At 60.5% G+C, this 20886-nt stretch overlaps 1 protein-coding gene across 9 annotated transcripts in view; it reads right to left on the minus strand.

The window, feature by feature from the left end:
* The window catches only part of ABLIM3 (actin binding LIM protein family member 3), a 35441-nt gene continuing 14643 nt past the window's right edge, over nt 89-20886 (minus strand). For 2 of the 9 annotated variants that reach the window (XM_021410429.1, XM_021410427.1), the window contains exons 2-21: nt 15025-15162; nt 13320-13503; nt 13113-13225; nt 11470-11596; nt 11167-11260; nt 8395-8482; nt 7943-8001; nt 7661-7732; nt 6306-6435; nt 5539-5637; nt 4383-4433; nt 3150-3284; nt 2871-2935; nt 2566-2713; nt 2304-2333; nt 1781-1839; nt 1386-1446; nt 1173-1180; nt 586-666; nt 89-345 (exon numbers count right to left, since the gene is read on the minus strand). In XM_021410429.1, coding sequence (XP_021266104.1) covers nt 232-345; nt 586-666; nt 1173-1180; nt 1386-1446; nt 1781-1839; nt 2304-2333; nt 2566-2713; nt 2871-2935; nt 3150-3284; nt 4383-4433; nt 5539-5637; nt 6306-6435; nt 7661-7732; nt 7943-8001; nt 8395-8482; nt 11167-11260; nt 11470-11596; nt 13113-13225; nt 13320-13503; nt 15025-15162 — 1856 coding nt within the window. In that variant the 3' untranslated portion in view covers nt 89-231. Of the gene's footprint in view, nt 346-585; nt 667-1172; nt 1181-1385; nt 1447-1780; nt 1840-2303; nt 2334-2565; nt 2714-2870; nt 2936-3149; nt 3285-4382; nt 4434-5538; nt 5638-6305; nt 6436-6664; nt 6695-7147; nt 7304-7660; nt 7733-7942; nt 8002-8394; nt 8483-11166; nt 11261-11469; nt 11597-13112; nt 13226-13319; nt 13504-15024; nt 15166-20886 lie in introns of all 9 variants that reach the window. The other 7 variants (XM_021410436.1, XM_021410428.1, XM_021410430.1 and 4 more) reach the window with 7 other exon arrangements.

Consider the following 20886-nt stretch of genomic DNA (forward strand, 5'->3'; position numbering starts at 1 on the left):
CCCAGCCTGTGCCCTCAGCCCCCAGGAGCCCCCGAGGATGGATGCGGAAACAAAGCTCGAGAAGAAAAAAGAAACAAAGAGCACAGAATTATCCGTGAGACTCCAATTCACTCTCAGGGGTGCAGAGGGCGCCTCTGCCACGTACAGTACTGAGAATCATACAGAGCTGCAATATAGAGATCTTTCTATGTATATATTTATAGGTATGTATATATTTATAAAGCGCTGCTTTTAAAACAGCCGCGCCTGCTTCTTCAGCTCGTTCCTCTTCCAGAGGGCCAGGCGGTCGAACTCGGCGATGGTCATGCCGAAGATCTGGTAGAACTCCTCCTGGGAGAGGTGCCGCTGCGGAGAGAGGGGCTGCTGGGCCGGGGCCACCACCCCAGGCTGATGGCAGCACAGGGCTGCAGCGGCGCTGGAGGGGGCCTGGCAGTGGGACCCCCCCCCGGGGTGCAACAGGGGACTGCAGCCTGCAGCAGTGCTCGCCCAGGAGATGCTCCTCGCATGCCCGTGAGCCCCTCACCGCCCCACGTGGGTCAGGGAGGGTAAGCCCCAAGGAGATGTACCCATTGGGAGAAACCTCACCTCTAACCGAGTCCTGTCCACGTCCTTGGGCAGCTGGTTCCTCCCCCTCGTCTTCACCAGGAGCAGCTCATAGGGGTAAATCTGTGCAGGGACAGCAGCACCATGGCAGCTCTCTACAGCCAGAGCTCAGCAATGGGGCTCCAGGGCAATGCGTCCTCCTGCCTCATTTTGGGGGACTTGAGTGGCACAGCAGGGCTTGGGTGGGACAAGGTAGAGGGGGGCTTTCTTTCAGGGTGACCCTAATCCACGTGTGTGGCTCTGAAAATGGGGACTTGAAGGTCTGCTGCTCGCTCCGCAAAGCCAGGAGTGACCCAGAGGTGAACGTGAGCTGGGAACACGAGCACAGCCACCCATCTCTGCATCGTGCCAAGGAGACACTGCTTAGCACAGGGCTGGGGACCCTGGCAGGAGGCCGGGGCTCTGGTGTGAGCCCCACGGTGCTGGGATGGGGCTGTCGGGAAGGGGATGGAGGGGGATGAAGGCAGGGTGAGGGCAAAGCTTCCCCCTCACAGGGCCTGGGCACACTTCTCTGGGACTTCCTCTGGGTGTCACCTCCAGGTGGCAGTCACGCCTGAGAGCCATCTTACCTTGTACTCTGTGGGACACAAAAAAACAAAGAGAGACGTGAGCCACAGCCCCCTCCCCGCCAGCAGGCCCCCTCCAGAGCTGTGGAACTGCCCCGCCTCTCCCCTTCTCCCTCAGGTCTAGATCCCATTTCTGGAGCTGCCTGCAGTGGGGTGCCAGCCCCACGGCACCCGCGGGCCCCCCGCCCTGGCCGCTGCCCAGCCCCGCAGCCTCACCTCGCATCCCCCAGTTGACGGCGTTGGTGCTGTCGTAGTGGAAAAGCTCCGCGCTGGGCGGCTGCGGGAGGGATGCAAGGAGAGAGGGAGGGGTGAGAGGGGGCCCCTCCAGACAGGTTTCCTCCCAGCACAGCACCTCTAATGACCCCGAAAGGGGAGGGCACCCCCATGGCTGGCAGTGGGAAAACTGAAGCACAAGCGACAAGGAAGTGACAAGCCCAGGTCTCCTAAGCTATAGGGTACGAAGCAAAGCAATGTGAGCTGCAGGACGGGGATCGAGATCTGCAGTGGGGCAGGCACTGCTCTCCAGCAGTGCCCACTGAGGGTTATTTGGGACTGGCACAGCCAGGAGTGGCAGCAGGCATGCAGGGAAGGGAGCAGCAGGAGGCACTCACCCTGTGCAGCCCGTTCCTCCTGTAGGCGGGGAGAGAGGCCGACTTGGAAATGAGGGGATCTGCAAGGAGACCACCATGGAGCGTGAGTGAGGGCACAGGGCCAGCCCGAAGCACCCAGCAGCACCCACACCTCTCCTTTCTTGACACGCCTCCTTGGCTGCCACTCCCATGCATGGCACAGATATGCTCCTGCATCCCCAGGCCAGCCGCTCACAGTCAGCTTGCATTTCCAGTATTTCTCCATCCCTGTCCAGCTCCAAACTCACCTGGCTCTGTTTCCTTTCTAACTCCTCTCAGCTTGTTTCTCCCCTAAATCCCTCTCCCATGGCAGCCCTCCCTCCTCCATCCCTATAGCCCCTTTCAAAGTCTTCTGCCCTCCTGGCTCTGCCCTGGCACAGCGCAGAGTTTCTTCCTCTCCCCACACCTCCCTGGTCCCAGCATGGCTCTCTGGGCTCAGCTCTCAGGCTCTGGTCCCCACAGCCGGGTGGGACTATGCCCCAAGGATGAGGGATGGCACACTCACCACTGTCAGCCAGGTAGTGCATCCGGGGGGCTGCAAGGGGAGCACAGCCAGGGTCAGGGGGTTCAGCACCCTGCACCATGCAGAGATCCACCCCCCCCCCCACGGTCCTCCTTGGGGCTCCCCAAGAAATTCCCACACAGTCCCATGAGAGCATGAGGATTGCAAAGAGCCTCAGGGGGAAGGGGGCCTCCTTGGTGCCCTCCCATTCTCAGCACCCTCCAGCATGGGACAGAAGGACAGACAGACGGACAGTTGTGCTTACAGCCATTGAGGGAGCCCTCATAGCCAGCCGTGTGCAGGGCCTCTCTGCTGCTGGCCGAGCTGCGGGGAGGGGTCCAGGGGTCTGCGTAGGAGTTGGAGCGTGCCTTCATCTCCTCCCTCAGGATCAGCCTGCCGATGCCGCTCTGGATCTGGGTACGCAGAGAGACGGTGATGCCGGTGGGAAGCATCCCACGGCACAAGGCACCTCTGGGCAAGGAGGTGACACACGGACTGCTCTGTCCCTTCCTAGCCCACTGCCACCCTCCGTGCCCAGCCCACCAGGCTGCGGGCAGGGACACCGCTCACCTTGTGCATGCCCCGCTCATAGCCATCCTCTTCGCCTCCTGATGAGAACCGCCGGGCACGGGGGGCTGCAAGGAGACATGTAGGGGGTCAGACTGGGGCCGAGACAGGAGATAGCCTCCCCCAGAGGCATGGGGACAGCCAAGTCCCAAGGACCGCTGGGATCTGGGGGTCACTCTGGCATATATCTCAGCTCAACCCCATCTTTGGGTCCAGGTGCAGCCCAGGGTGCTGCCCTCTCAGTGGGTTTCCTATTCCCACAGTGCCTCGGACAGCTGTTACCTTTGGGGGATCCCTGGAAGGACCAGTACTCTGACTCGGAGTGGTAGTAGGGGTCGGGGGAGTAGGCAGGGCTGTACTTGGACGACTGTGCAATGTCCTCACTGGTTTTGCTTTTGGTGGCTGCAGGGACGTTGTCTGCAAAAGAAGAATGGAGAGCTGTAACAGGGACACCACATTTAGAAAAATTCCACCCGAGGATGAAAGCAAACCCTCCTCTCTTCCCAGCACTCAGCAACAATTTGTGTTTGGGACAGCTCAGAGCAGAGCTGGAAATAACCCATTCTCAAACTGCTGACACCTCCTGGAGACAAGGATGCAGCAGCAGACAATGGGACAGTCACCAGCACAGGGTCTGGCACTCCAAGTAGCCTCAGTGCCAGCAGCACCATGTCCCCAGGCTGTCCCCTCTCCAAGGGCTACGGCTGCACAGGCACACAGCAGGGCTCACGCGGGAAGGGACAGAGGAGGGCACAGTCCCACTGGGGCAGCCAATGGGTCACCTTGGGAAGCAGCGAGGGGGGGGGTTCAGCCCCAGGGCCAGGACACATGTGTGGGGATGGGCACTGGGAGCATGCATAGCTCCTGGTCCCTTCCAGCTACCCTCGATGGCTGTCCTGGGGGCAGCAGGGGAAGGGAGGTGCAGGCAGAGCCCACCACCCAAGCACAGGGAACCTTGCCAACAGCAGCTACTTACAGCAGCAGTGCAGGCAGACAGCAAGGCGGTGGGCAGGTGGGAAAGGGAGCCCGTAGAGAGAGAGGAGACACGGTTACTACTTCGGGCAGCTGCAGCCCAGCTACACATGCCAGCAAGCAGAGAATGCAAGCCCTGCAGAGCCACGAACCACCCCAGGGTTCCTCCTCCCCAGCCTCCTGCACCTCCTGGATGCATTTCAACCTGCAGCAGCCATCCAGGATGGGCTGCTGGGCTCTGTGTGTAACTGTAAGCCACCATCTGCAGTCCTTTAATGGGGCTGCTCTGACTTCTGGTGTCACCCTCATGCCCTCTGCCACCTCCCTGTGTCTTCTCTCCCCCTCCCAAGGCTGCCCAATGCTGGCAGCCCTCCTCTCCACCCTGCCCCTTGTGTTGTGCCCTGCACTGCACTGCTCGGAGGGGAAGTAGCAACACCAACCCCAAAGCTCTGCTCCCAAACTCCTGCCAGCATCTCCCACTGTTCCCCTACCCACCGCCCACACTGAGAGCCACTGTGCCCGGCTCCCAGCTTGCAGACTGACCGTGCCGCTTGTAGATGGGAGGTTTCCTGTAGATGTTGCTCTCACCAGCAGCTGGATAGAGAAAGGAAAGAAAGGAGGAAAGAAGCATGGAGAGGAGCTCAGTGTGAGCTTGCAGCGAGGGCAGGACAGTGGTCCTGCAGGAGATGCTGCCCCACAACAGCCTCCAGCACAGCCCCAGCATCCAGCCAGACCCGGGCTGGATCCCACCGCAGCCGGGCAGGTGGCGATGCATGAGTGCCATGCAGCGAGCGCCCAGTCAGCATGCACTGCAGGGGGCACAGACGCACCACCAGCCCCGCCAGCCAGCAGCTGGGCACTGGAGGGGGAACACCTGTGAGAACCACCTGCGAGCTACCTGGGGCACAACAAACTCAGCCAAAGCCTCTTTCCGCAGCAGAGAGAGAGGAGCCAGCTGGGAGGGGAAGCGAGCCAGAGCCTGGTGCCGAACTGGCGGAGGGTGGAGGGGGCCATCCATAAAGCACCGACCTGCTGGGTGGGGGGATGGGGTGGGAGTGTGGTCAGGGTGTCCTTGTGGTGCAGGGTGTCTCCCAGCACTGGGGGTCCCATGGTGGGACAGAATGGTGGGGGGTGCCTGTAGTGGGGCAGGGGATGGATGGTGCTCTGCCTGCTTCCCGCCCACTGCCCCCCCTCTCTGACCCATCCCCATGGGCTCTGGGAGCGGGTGGTGGCCCTTACCTGGTGGCCCCCTGCAATCCCTGCAGAAGGGCAGCAGGCAGCTGGCAAGCCCAGAAGAGCCTGGGGGGAGGGAGCGGCGGGCCCTAGGGGGAGTATAAAATAATCATCTGTAAAGGGGGAGAGCAGAACGGCCCCGGCTGACACGCGTCGCCTCCTGGTCCTCGGGGTGCGGGCAAGGGATGGCTCTCTGCAGGGGCTCCTCAAGCTGTGTGGGTGGAGGAAGGGTGGGCAGGGGGACAAGAGGACAAGCAGACTCTGGAAGGCTCTGAGACATATGGGTGGTGGAGGAGGAGGGTTCAAGCTGCAGGTCCTGCTTATGGATGGCCTCTACCAGGGTAGATCCTGCTGCCAGCTGGCTCTAGGCAGGCGGCGGAGCTACGCATGCAGCACACAGGGGATGGCACATGCGGGCATGCGACACATACGGCACTTCCCCTGGGCCGGGGGCTCCAGAGCCTACCTGGAATGTGGAAATGCTTGGGTGCTTGGTATGAGGTTGGAGTAGAAGACCTCACATCTAACTGGCTATAGTAGGGGGAGCTGCGCCCGCTCTCTGTGCCTACATGGTGCCGAGCAGAAGCAGCCATTAGTGACCAAGAGAAAGAACAAGAGGCAGAAGAAAACGAGTGTTAAAGGCAGCAGTGTTAGAAGAGCAGGGGACGGCCCACGTGGTGGGGTGACGGGGTGATGTGGTCCAGGACGGGCCACGATAGAGCAGATGCCCTGCATCTCCTGATGAAGGCAGATGCGGAGGTGCCCCATTGGCAGCACTATTGGTGAGAGAAAAGCTGAGCGTGATGCAGTGGTGAGCAGTGCAGTGCAGAGATGGTGGAGGAGGCAACACCTGTGGACACGCCGCCTCAGGTTGTGCTGTGCATTCCCATCGAGCTCCAGATGCCAGGAGAGCAGGCACAGACACAGCGTACTCCTCCCCAGCCAAGCTCCGCATTCCGGAGCAGCTCTTGCAGCATGAGTGCTCCATGCACAACCCCAGAGCTACCAAGCCAGCCAAGTGGGCTGCTCTCCTCTACACTTTGCTGGACCTTGGGGCCTCCTCCATCCCCAGCTCTGGTCTGAGCCCCCTCAGCCTCCCCTTGCTGCTTGCACACAGAGTTGCAGAACCAGAGGGTGCACGCAGCACAGCAGGACACCACCAGCCCCCACTGCTCCTCTTCTGTCCCTGGCCCAGACCAGTGAGGTCCTTGTAGCCACAGCCCGAATCCTCACCTGAGCGGTAGAAGTGGTGGGGGGACCTCGGGATGGTGGGGGACATGCCCTGCCGGCTGTAGGTGGGGGAGTCGATGTAGCCGGGGCTGGAGGCTCGCCTCTGCCGGATGTCAAAGCTCTCGTATATGTCCTGGGGACAGGGAGAGGTGTGGAAGGTTAGAGCTGAGGGTGAGAGATGGAGGTGGGCATCCTGTGACTGAGGATGCTGTTGGGTGCATGTGTGTCCAGTCTGGGCTGGATTGGAGCGGTCCCCTGGGATGGGTCCCTGCGTCCCCCGACCTCGGGCTGGCATGGGGCAGGGGATGCTCAGCACAGCCCCGTGGTGGCAGCAGGGCGATGAAGGCCTGCAGTGCCATTACCTGTGAGTACGGGGAGAGGGTCCCCAAGGACTGGAGACAGCGGGAAGCAGAAAGGAGAGACAGAGAGAGACAGCGCATAGTTAACGGTGGTGGTCACACAGCAGCTCTGTTCCCCACACCACAGCCCACTCGGTGAGAGCAGATTCATGACAGCTGTTGGGGTGGGCAGGCAAGGGGTGACAAGCCCTGGGACCATGGATGAGAGGGATGTGGCTGCAGCACATTACAAAGCCCTTGCCAGGACTACCTCAATCCCCCCCTCTCTGTGGGATCTGTTCAAATCCTGTCCCTCTGTGCCCTCCTGCCCCTGGGCTGCCATGGGACCTCACTCTTGATGGTGACTTCAGTGCCTGCTGATGGGAAGGAAGCCTTGGAGAGAAATCCCCTGTCCTGCGTGCCCGCAGGGATCCCTGAGAAGTGAGCAAAGCCCCGTGCCATGTCCCCAAATGGGGGTCTGGCTCTGGGCCCGTCCCGGCTCAGTACCTCCCCATAGCTATATCTCTCCAGCGTCTCATCCGATGTGTATCTGTGATAGGGCTCGTACGAAATGAGGTCAGGACGCTGCACTTCGTAGATGGCTTTAATCTTGGGAAGAGCTGCCAGGTCTTTGTAATTAAGGATCTCATTATCCACTTTAGCCTAGGGAGAGGGAAAGACAGAGACAGAGAGGACGGAAAGGGAGAGAAGGAGGGAGGGAAGGGGAAGATGGAGCACGCAGTACACAGAACCAGCACGGGGAGCCTGAGCACCACGGCAGCGCGGAGAAGAGGAGAGCACAGGCAGCAGAGGGACAGGGCAGAGGGGGTGGAATGGGAGACAGTGGGACAGTGTCCCTCTGGGTGCTCCCTACATGCCAATGAGAAGAGGGGACATTACTCATCCATGCTGTTCCCAAACATAGAGGTGGGAACTGTCGCTCTCCCCTCCAAATCACCCCAAACCCACGGCCACAGCCCCAGTTCTGCCCTGTGGGGCTGAGGTCAGAGCTCTACTTACGCAGATCACTCTGTTGGGGGAGCCGATGCTGGAGCCGGGCGGCGAGATGGAGGTTTCTGATGTTCTTCTGTGCTGTGGAACCAAAAAGAAAGGACATGTGAGAGCCAGGCAGGTCACAACCGGGAGCAGCAGGCATGGCATAGTGCTAAGCGCTGCTCAGGGATGAAGCTTGTGCATGGTCAGGAACCACCCCGGGCTGGGACAGTGCCCCCACAGTGCCCAGGGACTCGGGGCAGCACTCGGGACCTGCAGCTTTCGGAGATGCTTCTGACTGCCACCTACCTTCAGCTTCTTCTCTGCCCGGGCTGCCTGCTTGCAGATGGGGTGCCACACCTCAGAGCCTGGAGTGCAGAGGGAAAGCGCGTGAGCTCTGTGCACAGCTCACACCCACTGCTGGACGTCACCCAGATGCTGTCCCCGCACATCCCCAGCCCCATCCTGTCCCTGCACATCCCAGCCCTGCCACCTCCTGCCCCTGCCCAGGGCCTGCTGTGCCCCAGTGGGATCTGTCTGTGCTGTCCCCAGCTGCACTAAGCTGTTGGTGCCAGAGGTGTGCAGCCGGGAATGGCTCCTATGGGGGCTGGAACAAGCTCCTGCCAGAACCAAAGCAGCCGAGCAGAGACGGAGCCTCAGATCCTCAGCGTAACCCAGACAAGGGGGAGATGGGACAGGTGGGAAGGGGTGCTGGGCTCCCCTGCACTGGGGACAGCCCCCATCACCGCGGCAGTCCCTACCTGTGAGGTACATCTCCTCTCCTTCGGTGAACATCTGGTGGCAGCGCACGCAGCGGGCGCAGGTGGGGTGGTAGTGCTTCCCGCCCGCCTGCAAGGGAACAGCCTGAGTGGGGCAGGGCCTGGGTATGTTGGGGGCAAAACCTCAGGGAGACCAACACAAAGTGGAGAAACGGAGAGCGTGCTTCATGCAACAAACAGACCTGACCTGCAGGGCTGGGAGCCCTGGCTCAGGGCACCGCCCCACGGGACATTGTACTCCTGCAATAACCAGAGAGGGTGCGGAGTGATTTAGGGCAGCAGAGGGAAGATGAGGCTCTCGCTGATAATGGGAATGGCAAAGACAGGAGGAGTTGGAAACAGTCTGAAGCGGGGAAGATCAATAAGAAAATCTGATGCGAAGATTAGCAAGAAGTGCCACAGGGAAGAGATGGTTGCCCGTGAAATCAGCAAGGAACTGATCTTCCCAAGGCACAGATGGCAGCCAGTGGCTTCTCTCCTCTGGTTTGTGCCAAGAGGGACCCACCATCACTGTGTCAATCGAGGGACACAGCTGTAAGCAGGGGGAAAAAGAGACTGAAAGCAACTCAGCTAATCCCCAGCTCCTAAACACCACGGCCAGTGTGCCTGCAGCCCCATATTTCCCATATGGGAATAGGAATATGGGCTGCTGGAGACAACTCGTGCTGGAGACACGGGCCCCCGATGGCTGATGTGCTGCTCCGCTGCTCCTCTGGTCCCTCTTAGAATCGGGATGTGCTGCAGCCAGGTGAGGTCAGTGCTCTCAGACCCCTCAGTGGCTCAGCGTGCTAACACTAAGAAACAGCATCACACCTTTCCACACACCTTTTCCTATCTGGTCCAGATGTGCTGCTGCAGCAGGCTGGTAGGGAACTGTGGCCGACCTGGGAGCAGGGGGCAGCAGGGCCCCATCCATCGGGAAGTGCAGAGCCTGAGCAACCACCCACCCCTCCGAAGATGGCCATCCCAGCTGTGTGCATGCCTTGCCTGTTCTATACCGATTCATATTACAGCTCATAAGAGGGTGGCAGAAGCTGTGGGTGGCAAGATCTGCTCGTTATCACTCGGGGTCCCTTACAGACTCATTAATCATTCGTGCCTGGCCGCACAGCTCCAGCCCTTCGGAAAGCCCAGCAGCTGATGGATAGCACGGGAAAGCTCGTTAAGGACTCACATTATTTAAAGGCGCCCTTTTCATTTCGCGCTCTGCCGGAGAAGAAGACTGGAGCCCTGGCTCCAGGGGGAAGCTCTCAGGCAGGCACTGAGCAGTGCCAGGGGCTGCACGGTGCTGCCCAACACTGCCAGCGGGATCTGAGCTCAGGGCTCTGGCCTCACCCTGGTCCTCTCTGGGGTTTGCCAATTGAGCCGCCCTGTGCTGGGCAGCCGGTCCACAGCAGCTGCTGCAGTGCTGAGCTCACGTTCACAGCAGCCAGCAACAGAGTCTGAAGTCAGCAGAAAGCATTCCTGGGCAAAGGCAGCTCCTGAAGAAGGATGGGAGGAAGATGCAGGAGGGCCCTGGCTGCAACCTCATGGGAGGTTCCCTGGCCAGGCCTGATGCTCTCTGCTCAGCTAACAGGGACTGGGTGGGGAGTGAGCAGTTCTTGTGGGTGATCCAGGCTGGAGGTGCCCTGTCCCAGCTCAGCAGCCTCCAGACCCCTACTCCAGCTGCTGCCTGCACCACTGCTTCTTCAGCCCACAGCCCCTGGTGCGCGGCTCACTGCAGAGCCAGCATACCCTGGTTTTGGGAATGCTGCTCCCTGTCACTGCGCTCTGGGATGGCAGAGAAGTGCATGCAGTGCTGCCCTGGGAGCATCTCCCCCCACCAAGCAGGAAGGTCTCAGCAGCAGCTGCGCACACTTTCAGCATTACTACCTCCCCATCCTGCCACAGCCCAGCTCCACGGCAACACCAGCAGATCTAAAAACCACAGCATGTTTTATTCTGACATCTTTCTCTCTGCCTCCCACCTTCTGACCCTTTGGATTACAGTCAGACTGGGTTTTCCAGCCTTTTATCCCCTGCAGACGTTTGGGTAGGAAGAGTAAGCATGGCTGCATCCCCCACTGCAGGAGCAGGGGCTGCAGAAGGACTGGCCCTGAAGGACAACTCCCCCCTCAGGCAGCAATTCCCGCCTGCCTGCCTGCTGCAGGCTGTGCAGCTGCTCCATTGCCTCAAACCCGTACCATGGCCGCCTGCACTCATCTTTGCTGCTGGATCCCCATGGGATCCCTGCATCCCACAGCAGCTCTGCACAAGCAGCTCTTGCTGGCCAGAATTCTGCTGATGGGCAAAGCCACCTCTGGATCTGGCCCAGGACAGGGCCTTGTGGGGGAGCACAGGGATGGCTGCCTGTGGGCAGGGTGCTGCAGGCCTCACCCAGGTGGGTGGCTGTGCCGGATGTGTTTCCAAGGCAACCAGCAGGCTGCGAGGGATGTGCTTGCAGGCTGGGGATGCTCTGGAGCCGGGCATGGTGGCAGCTGGTTAGAGCTGGAGTACCCATGTGTGGTGCATGTCCAGGGCACTGGGTGCTTTGGTACCAGACCCCAAAGGTCTGCAGTGTGGTGCTGCTCCTCCTTCCACTGCCACCTTCCAGACAAAGGTGTCCACAAACCCACTACAGGGACAACCACGGCCCCGAGGGAGGAATGATGTGATGAGGATGATGAAACTCCCACAGTTCCCCAAGGCACACACTTCTGGGTGGGACTGTCCCTATTACAGCCCAGGACAGGTGGCCATGGCCCCAGGACTCACCTCCAGGACCCTGCCACTGATGTACCGGTCACACGTCTCGCACTTGATGCCGAACTGCGCGTGGTAGTCAGACTCGCAGTATGGGACTCCGTCCCTTCAGCAGAGGAAGGAGATGGGTGAGGCAGGTGAGCCAGGCCAAGCACCTCCTGCACCACCAAAATCCCCCACACGCCTTCCCACTGGGCTGTCACCTGCTGCTTTGCCCAGAGAGCACCTCCCCATAGCCGGGTGCCCACAGCTGGGTGCCCGCTGCAGCCTCAGCAGCCAAGGTTGGACCAGCCAAGCTCAACCAGCAGCACTCACTTGCTGATGTACTCTCCGGTGAGGATGATCCCGCATGTTTGGCACTTGAAGCAGCTGACATGCCACTGCTTCTCCAGTGCCAGGAGGGACTGGCCCTGCTTGATCTCCTCCTTGCAGCCTGCGCAGTCTGGAGTAGGGGAGCAAAAAGAAGGAGGAACACATGAAACTTCTACCCCTGAGGGATCATTCCTTCACCACAGATGGGAAGACGCCACCTGCCCCTCCCTGTCCCCAAAATCAACAAGGAGGAGAGTCTTTCTGCTGGAGCTGGCACCACCACGGCACTGGCCAGGGCTCCCTGGGACTGTGCTGCCCAGGGCTCCCTCGGGGCAGAGCAATGGGAAGCGCCTGACAGAGCAGAGTAGAGGAAGGGCTGTGCTCTCCATCACCGCATCCGGCCCCACCGTGGTATTTACGAGACTCCCTTCCTTCCCTGCTACCCTTGGCTCCTGCCAAGGCTGCGAGCAGGAAGCACATGGGCCTCAGACCCCTGACCTTGGCTTCTCATCCTCTTCTGCCCCGGTGCAGCAAATTCCATGGGGTTGCTCCTTAACCCTCTCCTTGCTGCCCTCCTCCCTCCTGAGGCACCGTGCAAGCAGAGCAAGGCTATCTGCACAGCCCCCAGCCTCAGGCAGCTCTATACCAAGCCCTTGCCCACAGGGCAGAGCTGGGTAAGACCCTGGCAAAAAGTAGATGGGGCAGCTCAGTCTGGTCCTTCACTCATACAAGCACCCCTTGCCTGGTTTTCAGGTTGCTCCCCAAGCTGGAGCTACAGGGAGAGGCACAGCACCCTGCTCCCAGGGCTGTTCTGCAGAGCACAGCAGCAGCCCCCCGTGGCAGCCCTGCAGAGGCGTGCCTTCCCTGCCATCCCCCTGGGTGGTGGTGCCAGGGCTCCAAGGCACCACACATCTGGCTGCTGCCTGTGAACAAAGCACAGTGCCCTTGAGTAACCCTGCTCTGCCGGCCGGGGAGCATTGGCTGGAAGGGGTGGGAAAAGAGGAAGCCGGCGAGAGGCTGAGCACATGGCTGCCCTTCCCCTTCCTACGGCCCCGCTAAGGGAGGCAGCGGGCTGCCCCCGGCAGCTTGTCCGTGGGACTCAGGGTGGGGATGGAGGAAGGTGGGGAAGCCCTGTGCTGTGCTTGGGGCTCACCAATGCAGCCACATCCCCAAACTCAGGAGAGGTCACGGGGAGGGCTGGCCAAACCCATGCAGTGCAGCCTTCCCACTGGTCCTGTGGAGTTTCAAGTTGGTATCAGCAACACAAGAGAAGGAGCACAAGCAGCCTCGCACGGGGACAAGGCAGCAGCACCCACCCAGGTCACACACAGGGCAAGGGAGTTTCCGAAACCAGCAGTGACCTGCAGCCCTGGGTGGAGATGAGGACTGCTCTGCTCCTCCTCCCAAATCTCTATGGTTGCTCTCGTGCTGTGCTGCATGCCAGTCCCCAAAGCCCCTCCCATCCTCAAGCACCAGCACCTGTGCCCAGCACCACGACAACGATGACGGGCACAGCCAAAACCCTGCTACAAAACAAGGGGACAGGCTTAGAAAGGGACATCAGGGAGAGCGCACGCAGCCCTGTCAGCCTGAGGAGCAGTGCCCGCAGAAGCCCCTGGGGTCCCTCACGTCACACCCTGACTTACGGCTGGGCCCGTGGATCTTGATGGGTTTGGTGCTGATGAGCGAATGGGAGCAGTTCTGGCAGACGCAGTCCTTCCCACTGAATGTCACCTTGTCCCCGATGGGGAACGGCTTCCTGCAGCCGAGGAGAAGGACAGGGACACGTGAGATGAAGTGGGGGGAGATGAGCCCCCAAAGCAGCGTGCCCCCACGAGTGCCTGCTGTCCCACCTGCAGGTGCTGCAGACGAAGCACTTGGGATGGTAGGTCCTGCCCAGCGCCGAGATGACCTCCCCGGTGATGAAGTCCCCGCAGCTGTCACAGCGGGTGCCGTAGAGCTGCTGGTAGTCGTGGGTGCAGATGTACTCCTGGTTCTTGAAGAAAAAGCCCGACTGGGCCAGGTCGCAGCCGCACACTGCCGGGGGGGGACACGCAGCCATCAGCAGAGGGCTCGGCCCTGGGACCCCGGGGGCAGTCGGTGTGGGTCCCACCCCGCAGGGCCGCCTGTCCGCGGGCATCGCGGAGGGTTCCCCGCTGAGACCCGCCCCAGCACCAGCAGGTGTCAGTGTTGGGCCGCGCGGCTGCGGGATGGGGCTCCCGGAGGAGCGGCTCGCACTGCTGCTTGTCCGTCAGTACCCAGCCCAGCCCCGCTGCCCCCCCTTCGAAGGGAGCTGCGGCTGGTGCAAGCTGCCTTCAACTGCCCGTCAGAGTGATGCAAGGAGACACGGCAAGCCCTGCTTCTTGGTGTCATCTCCCTCTTACGTCTTTTCCATCTACAGGGACCCTAGAAGCATCAGACCCTGGCAGGCACAGCAGGGACAGCACATGGACCTGCTCCTGGTACACGATGCCCATCACCCGTCCCACCAAGTGATGGGGTGCAGGGCAGGCAGGCAGCCCCCAGCCCTTGGGTGGCATCGGGAAGCAGAAGCAGGAGCACCTGAGGAAGAATCAGGCCCTGTTTGCTGGGGGACCCAGAGGACATCCTCACAGCTGTGCCATGCTCCTGTGGACACGTGGGGACAAGCTTCAGGGCTGGCACGGGAGCTGGCAGCAGCCAGTGGCAGGGGTAAGGGCTGAGAGGGAAGGTGAGACAGGAGGATTTCCTCTCATTATTTATTCCCTTTCACTCGCAGAGCAGGCAGCGAGCTGTGCCAAGCTCTCCAGCAGCTCTGTGCCCTTTGAAGCCAGCAGCCATCTGAGCAAGCAGCTTCCCTCTGCCCACAGACACTAGAACTGGGGAGGAGCGGGGAGGGGCTCGGCATGGGCCCTGCACCTGCACATTGGCCCCCAGGTGAGCCAGGGCTGCTCACACCATGATGGGGACAGGATGCATCGGGGTGGTGACAGTGCCAGGGGACTGTCCTCTCCAGCTGAGTCCTCGCTGCCAGGGGGAAGCGGCAAGACGATGGCCAAGGGGACAGGCTATGTGCCCTGCTTAGCACGGGGTGCTGGGAGACCTTTAAAAGCCCTGGTAATGAGATGCTTTACAGTGCACAGAACCAGCCAGCGGCCTGCTGGAGAGCGGCTGCTTTAACAAATGTGCTGAGGAGCCCTGCAGCGTCAGTTCTGGGCCGTTGGCTTTTATAGCTCCACAGCTCTGTTCTTGCACCCGCCCTCAGGGGACAAGCAACCTCTCCCCTCTATTTCCACAGCCTCCTGGGGCCGTTGGGTCCTAGCTGAGCACAGGGTATCCGCAGCATCTCAAGCACAACTGTGCCATGTGCCTGCCCTGGGCATCTCCCCTGCTACAATTCAGCTCAGCCTCCTCCTGTTGACCTGAAGGACACAGCAGCCCCCCAGATGAATTTGGTGGCATTTGTGCAGCTCACAGGGAGCAGCAGCGCCCAGGCGTCAGCCACCCCTGCACACAGCCTGGTGATGCTGGCATCGCTCAGGGACACTGCCAGCGCTGCACTGACCTGCCCCGTCCTACCTTGGCAGGTGAAGCAGCGGATGTGGAAGTGGTTGCTCTGGACGCGCACCACCTCGCCCTTGCAGGTGTCCCCGCAGCGGTAGCACTGGATGACGGTGGAGCCGCTCCCAGCGGTGTAGGGGTTCTGTTGGTAGGGAACTGCTGGCAGGAAAGAGAGAGGGGAAAGTGGGAGGAAAAGGGTCTGTTAGCACTCGGGACACAGCTTGGCCAGGCATCAAGGTACTGACAACCCTGCTATGGATAACGATGCTGCAGACAGACATCCAGGGCAGGAACTGGACCGAGCAGAGGGGCTTTCTGCTGGCTCAGCACAGCCCCCAGACATGCACTCAGCGAATGCTGCAAGGAGGAGCTCCTGCTTTCCCTGCTCCACCTGCAAGTGGCAGCTCTGGGCTGTCCATTGCCGTGGACTGTGGGCACAGCCAAGAAACAGAGCACTTGTTTGCTGAGAGTTCAGAGAGCAACTTGCAATTTGGGCAGCCCAGCTATTAAGGGGTAGGGATTTCAAAGGGCTGGCGGCTTCCTGACCCAGCACTGAGCTGCGTTCCCAGGAACAGGAGAAGCAGTTGGTTGGAGATGCGCACACCCCACGGGGCGGGGGGACAGGCGTGGGACAGAGGAGTGCACTCATGGCAGAGCTCTTCATTCAGCGAGGGGCAGATCGGGTGACAGGGAACAGAAACAGCCCATTATGGGCTCGTAAAGCACAGAAAGAAAAGTCAAGGTGACATTAGAGATGGTCTCACGGTAAAAGCCCATCTCAAAGGCCAAGTGCCCATGGACACGCTCAATGAACGTGCAGGGCTGCAGCGCGGTGCCGTGCCTTGCACTGACCCCAGTAAGGGGTTCCCATCATGGTGGGGTGTCCAGCACAGCAAGAGTTACAGCGCTGGAACATCCCCCGCACGCATGCTGTGCTCGCACTGCGCAGAACAAGGCAGGAGCCGAGCCCTGGGACACTGCCATGGCAATCCACCGCCGGAAAAGCGGCGGGGGGAGCGGGGTGGTGAGAGGCTGCGAATTAAATCAACACTTCAGTAAATATTAATAATAATAAAAAGGGGGGAAATCGGTGTCAGAGAGTGCAGGAATCACTTGTTTGGGGCTTCTGGTCTCCAGGGGAAACTTCTCTGTGGCCATAGCAACGTATCTCCAAACCCCCGCGCTTGGTGGGAGGAAAGGAAAAGGGTTTGAGGACAGAAGGGCACCTATGGCCACATCACGGCACTGGCATAGGTGACACCGACAGCAGCTCCTATCCGCACCCACAGGGATGGGCCAGGACCCGGCCCCGAGCCCCGCTGCCACCCTGACACTGCCTTCGTTCGGAGCTGAGCCCAGCGCTCCTGATTTGGGATTAACCTTGGCCTCGCGCTGGAATTTTTCGCCAGGAACATTACGGCATTGTTTCACCGGGGCTGTGCCTGGCTGGGAGCGGCCCCACGCAGGAAGTGTCACACATCCCTGCGGCTCCATGTAGGGGACAGCTGAGCGGGGCAAAGCTCATTACACCCAAATAATCCCCTAATAATGTAAGTAGCATTAGTGGCCTCCAGGCTGGGATCCAGCAGCCGGGGCAAGGGGGTGGGCACTCCGTTAGGAATGCCATAATCTCACCTCGGTTTGCTGCTGGATAGCAGGACACTGAGCTGGCTCTGCTCGGCGATTAGTGCCGCTGTGCTGCCCAGGGCCGGGGCTGCTGCACGTCCCTGCTGGCACCGGACCGGCAGACCCACAGCGGCAGCGCACCACGCGTGGGCACGTGGCAGATTTCTGCTGATCCGGATTAAGGTGGCACCTCCGGTCAGAGACCAGTGCCCTGTGCTGGCTTGGCTGTATGCAAACAAGGAGGCTCAGGGCCCATGCTAGAGGAGAGACAGTGCCACCAAACAGCAGCAGAGCAGCTTTGTGCCACCCCCTTCCTGCATGGCAGCACACCAAGGTGCATTGCTAAAGATCCATCATCCCTTAGGCCAGCTCCTACCCTCATCTCCCTCTCCTTGCCTGTCAGCTCTTCTAATTGCAAGGCCAATTAGGCAAGCACTGCTGCAGGTGGGTTTTGTACCATTAGCAACAGGTAAAGGGAAGCTCCCACCCAGCTCAACGCTGTGTTTGCTATCAGTATATTTATGAGATAGCATCTCTGCAGGGCGATGGGGAGGCCTGGTGTAATTAATTACCGTTAATTAATACTTGCACAATGCTCGGACTGTGAAAAAAGCAAAGCATTCACCCTTTAATTAATAACCAGAAAACTGAAGCGGGTGGGTGCTGCTGCGGCTGGTTTGCAACATGGGGATGCAGTGGAACTGGGAGTGGTGACTGCAGCTGGGCAACTTGACCCCGCAGTGCCACGGCCCGGGGGTGGGTGGAGGTGAAGGCCAGGCTGGGGCCGGGCGGCTCGGGAAGAGGAAGGCAGCGCAACAGGCAGAGGCGTTGAGGCCAAGGGGTGGCGGTGAGTGGCCAGAAAGGAATTCTGCTGGAAGCACTAGTGCTAAGAGAGAGGTTGGGGATGCACTGCGCCAGCTGGGCTGGGGGGCATGAAGGAGACCCTGCGGGGAGATGGGGAGGGAGAGGCAGCACCCTGGGGACAGGAGCCTGCGCCCCGAATCACCTCGTCCCGCAGACAGAGCAGGAGAGCAGTGGGAGGTGAGGAGCAGGATTTCCCCACGCTGCAGGAGCCCAGCTGCCCCCATGGGGAGGAAGGGTGGGAGCCGTGGATGTGGGTTTCTCATCACGGTGGGGCTGAGGGCTCGTCCTGTGGTGGACAAGGGTGGGAGGAGCTCGGCCACAGCTCTGAAAATGCTGTGGGAGGAAGGGATGGACGAGCTGGGAGCCAGGCGGTGCCGTGGGTGTGCTTGTACTCAGCCCTGCTGTTGGGAAGGGCACTGGGGCTGTGCACAGACTGGCAAGGCACAGTGCAGGTGTGTGCATCCCAGCTACACCGCACCAGGAGCCAGCTGGAATGTCACCAAATTGCCCCAAAATAGCCGAGGGGCTCTGAGCACAGAATCATTAGGGAGTGCAGGGTGTGGGGCAGGTAGCGCTGGGATCCCAGCAGCCATCTACAGCTTACAGTGAGTCCTCAGTGTGCTACTGCCCTAATCCAGCCCTAATCAGATCATGGCCAATTACTGATCCACCTGCCCTACACTGTCCCCCCACCCCATGTCACCTCCCTCAGTGTGACACAGGACATAAACAACACGTGGGTGCCAAGGGCGGTGGCAGCAGGACGTGGGATGTGGGTGCTACGGATGGGGATGGGGCCTGCCGTGCTGCTGTGCTCCCCAGATCTCAGCCCTGGGGGTCCCCACGGTCATGTCAGGCTGCAGCTGGGAGAGGGCAGCGTGCTGTCACCACCATGGTGTCACTGCTATGCTGTCACCACTGCTATGGGTGACACAGGTGGCACCCGGCTGGTGCCAGAGCCTCGTGCTAGCGGCAAGGGCACAGCAGCACCACGTGCCAGGTGGGAGCTGGCTGGAGGAAACACTGCTGCCACCCCAAAAAGACAGGAGGAAGGTCAGGCACTGCTATGCTGGGGGGGGAGGCTTAAGGAGAAAAAGAAAGAGGACAGAAAGAAACAGGGGAAAGCAGACGGAGCAGTGGATATTCCGGGCCCTGCCTGTGCAGCTGAGTTAGTTCCTGGCCGTGTTCATGGAAATTATTCTCTAAACGTGAGTGCTGAGGAAGCTGGCGATTGTCCCCCACGCTGACCCAGCCCCAGCCTGCAGGATGTTTACTTCCCTGCCAGGACCATGGGAGCCCAGGGACCCACTGCGGGGTCAGCGCTCCCTGCAGGCAGATCCCCAGCACCCAGGGACGTGGGCAGTGCTGGGTGAGGGGCTGCTGGAAGAACCCACAGCCAGGAGCAGCTGATGTTCTCCAGATTGCTAAGAAGGAGAGGAAGAAGCTGTTCCTCTGCTTTTTGACGCTGCTGGGAAACACGAGGACCTCGATATGGGGCAGCACAGCAAAAGAAAGCACTCGGTCGCTTCCCTCCCCTGGCCCGAAGAGAGCTGTGAAGAGGAAACCCCCAAATGACCCAGGGAGCGCAGCTCAGCCCCAGCCCCGCAGGAGCACACCTGTGCTGGCAGCCCCGTGCCGTCACCACAGGGTCACCGTGACACGAGCACACCCAGAGCACCACTGACGCAAACATCATCTGGGAAAAGCAGCCCCACTGCTGCTCACAGGTCGAGCACGAAGCCCTGGGAGCACCATCCCCAGCTCGGCCCCACGCGGGTCCCTCGCAGCCATGCATGGCTCATGTTGGTGTGTGCCCGCCGTGCCCGCTGCCTCGCTCCCATCCCCACCAAGCGCTGCCGGGGCCCTTTTTCCTAGCCAATTCTTGTTCAGCTTGTCATGGCAACGAGAGCTCCTTGAACTGCTGCTGCAGCCTGGTGCTAGCGCACTGCTCGCCCGCAGACATCGCAGCAGCACGGACCCCCATAGCCTGAAACTGAGTGCGAGTGGGACCCTATGGGATGGGAACAGCCACCGCCGCTCGCCCCTGTGGAAATTGGGTGGGAGAAAGAAAGAGAACCCCCCAGGAACCTGGGGTACAACCCGTGCAGGCAGGCTGTGCATCTCAGCGATGCTGGCGTGGTGTCTGCACTGAGTGTGGCTGTGGGTACGCAGTACTCAAAGGGGAATCGCAGGCTCCAGGAGCGGCAATCAATCTCCGAAAGGCACAGCTTGAATTTCACAGTAACTATTTAATTCTCCTCCCTATTATCCCTGAGAATATTTTAGCAGTTCTTGGCGGCTTGGGGAGAGGAAGAGAGAGGATAGATTGCATTTTAATTAATAATGGCTGAAATGCTTTGCTGCCCGGTGCAGGAGCAACGGTGAGCCTGAAGCAGGGACTTATACTGAGTGGGAGGGGACAGCACCGCGGTCCCTGGGCAAGAGCGAGTGGCATGGAGTCCTGCCTCGGGTGGCTCCGAGCAGGAGCAGGGATGCTGCACTGAAGACCCCAGCGGCAAAGCGGGAGCAGGCTGGGGGCTGGGGCTGGGTGCATGCATCCCAGGACACCGCCCGATCTGAGCTGCTCCAGCTGAAGAGCTGGCAGCAAAGCCTTCAGGCTGAACCAGAAGAAATGAGGGAGCGTTAGGCCAAGCCTCAGACATGATGTGGATGTGCATGTTCAGCGTGCCAAAAGGGAAACAGAGAGAAACTGCAGGAGCTGGTGGGAGGAGAGATGTGAGGGCAGGGTGAGGCTGCAAAGGGAGTCTGCAGAGGGGCCTTATCGTGGTGCATCTCTGCCCAGCACCTCCAAGCTGAATCCGCTGGAGGAGGGTCGCTTAAAGACAAGAGTGGGGACACGGCACGGGCCGGCGGGGCTGGGCAAGCAGCTATCCATTCACTTTGCTTTTGAGAAAAAGAGCAGGGAGAGGCACGTGTGTGTGAGGCAGAGCGAACACAGCATGAGGGCATCCCCAGGGCTGAACCCAGCACACACGCACTGCCCGGGGCTCTGCTTGCCTGGGTGGGAGTTGAGAGCACCATGCAGTGCCCCGAGCAGACAGCGGCACACACACACATCAGCCCTTCACTTGGGAGGCTGGGAGAACGCTGGATCCCAGCCCAGAAAGCCCGAACACACTTCTCTTGAAGAATCACCTCTGGAAGCGGAGGGCTCAGCCACCCTTTAGGAGCAATAATCAGCAGGAGAGACACGGGGGGACACAGAGGGGCAGGAGCCACCACGTACCCAGCCCTGCCGCTGCCCAGCTCCCACCGCAGCCGGCCCTGCAGATGTGCAGCGCTCCCCGAGCTCAGCGCTTTGGGCTGCAGGAAGGTTTGTTTGAGGCGGATGAGGAGGGATCCCTGCTGCGAAGCTGACGATGGAATTTC

The sequence above is a fragment of the Numida meleagris genome, chromosome 12 (assembly GCF_002078875.1).
Source record: "Numida meleagris isolate 19003 breed g44 Domestic line chromosome 12, NumMel1.0, whole genome shotgun sequence".
NCBI classification, from domain to species: Eukaryota; Metazoa; Chordata; class Aves; order Galliformes; family Numididae; genus Numida; species Numida meleagris.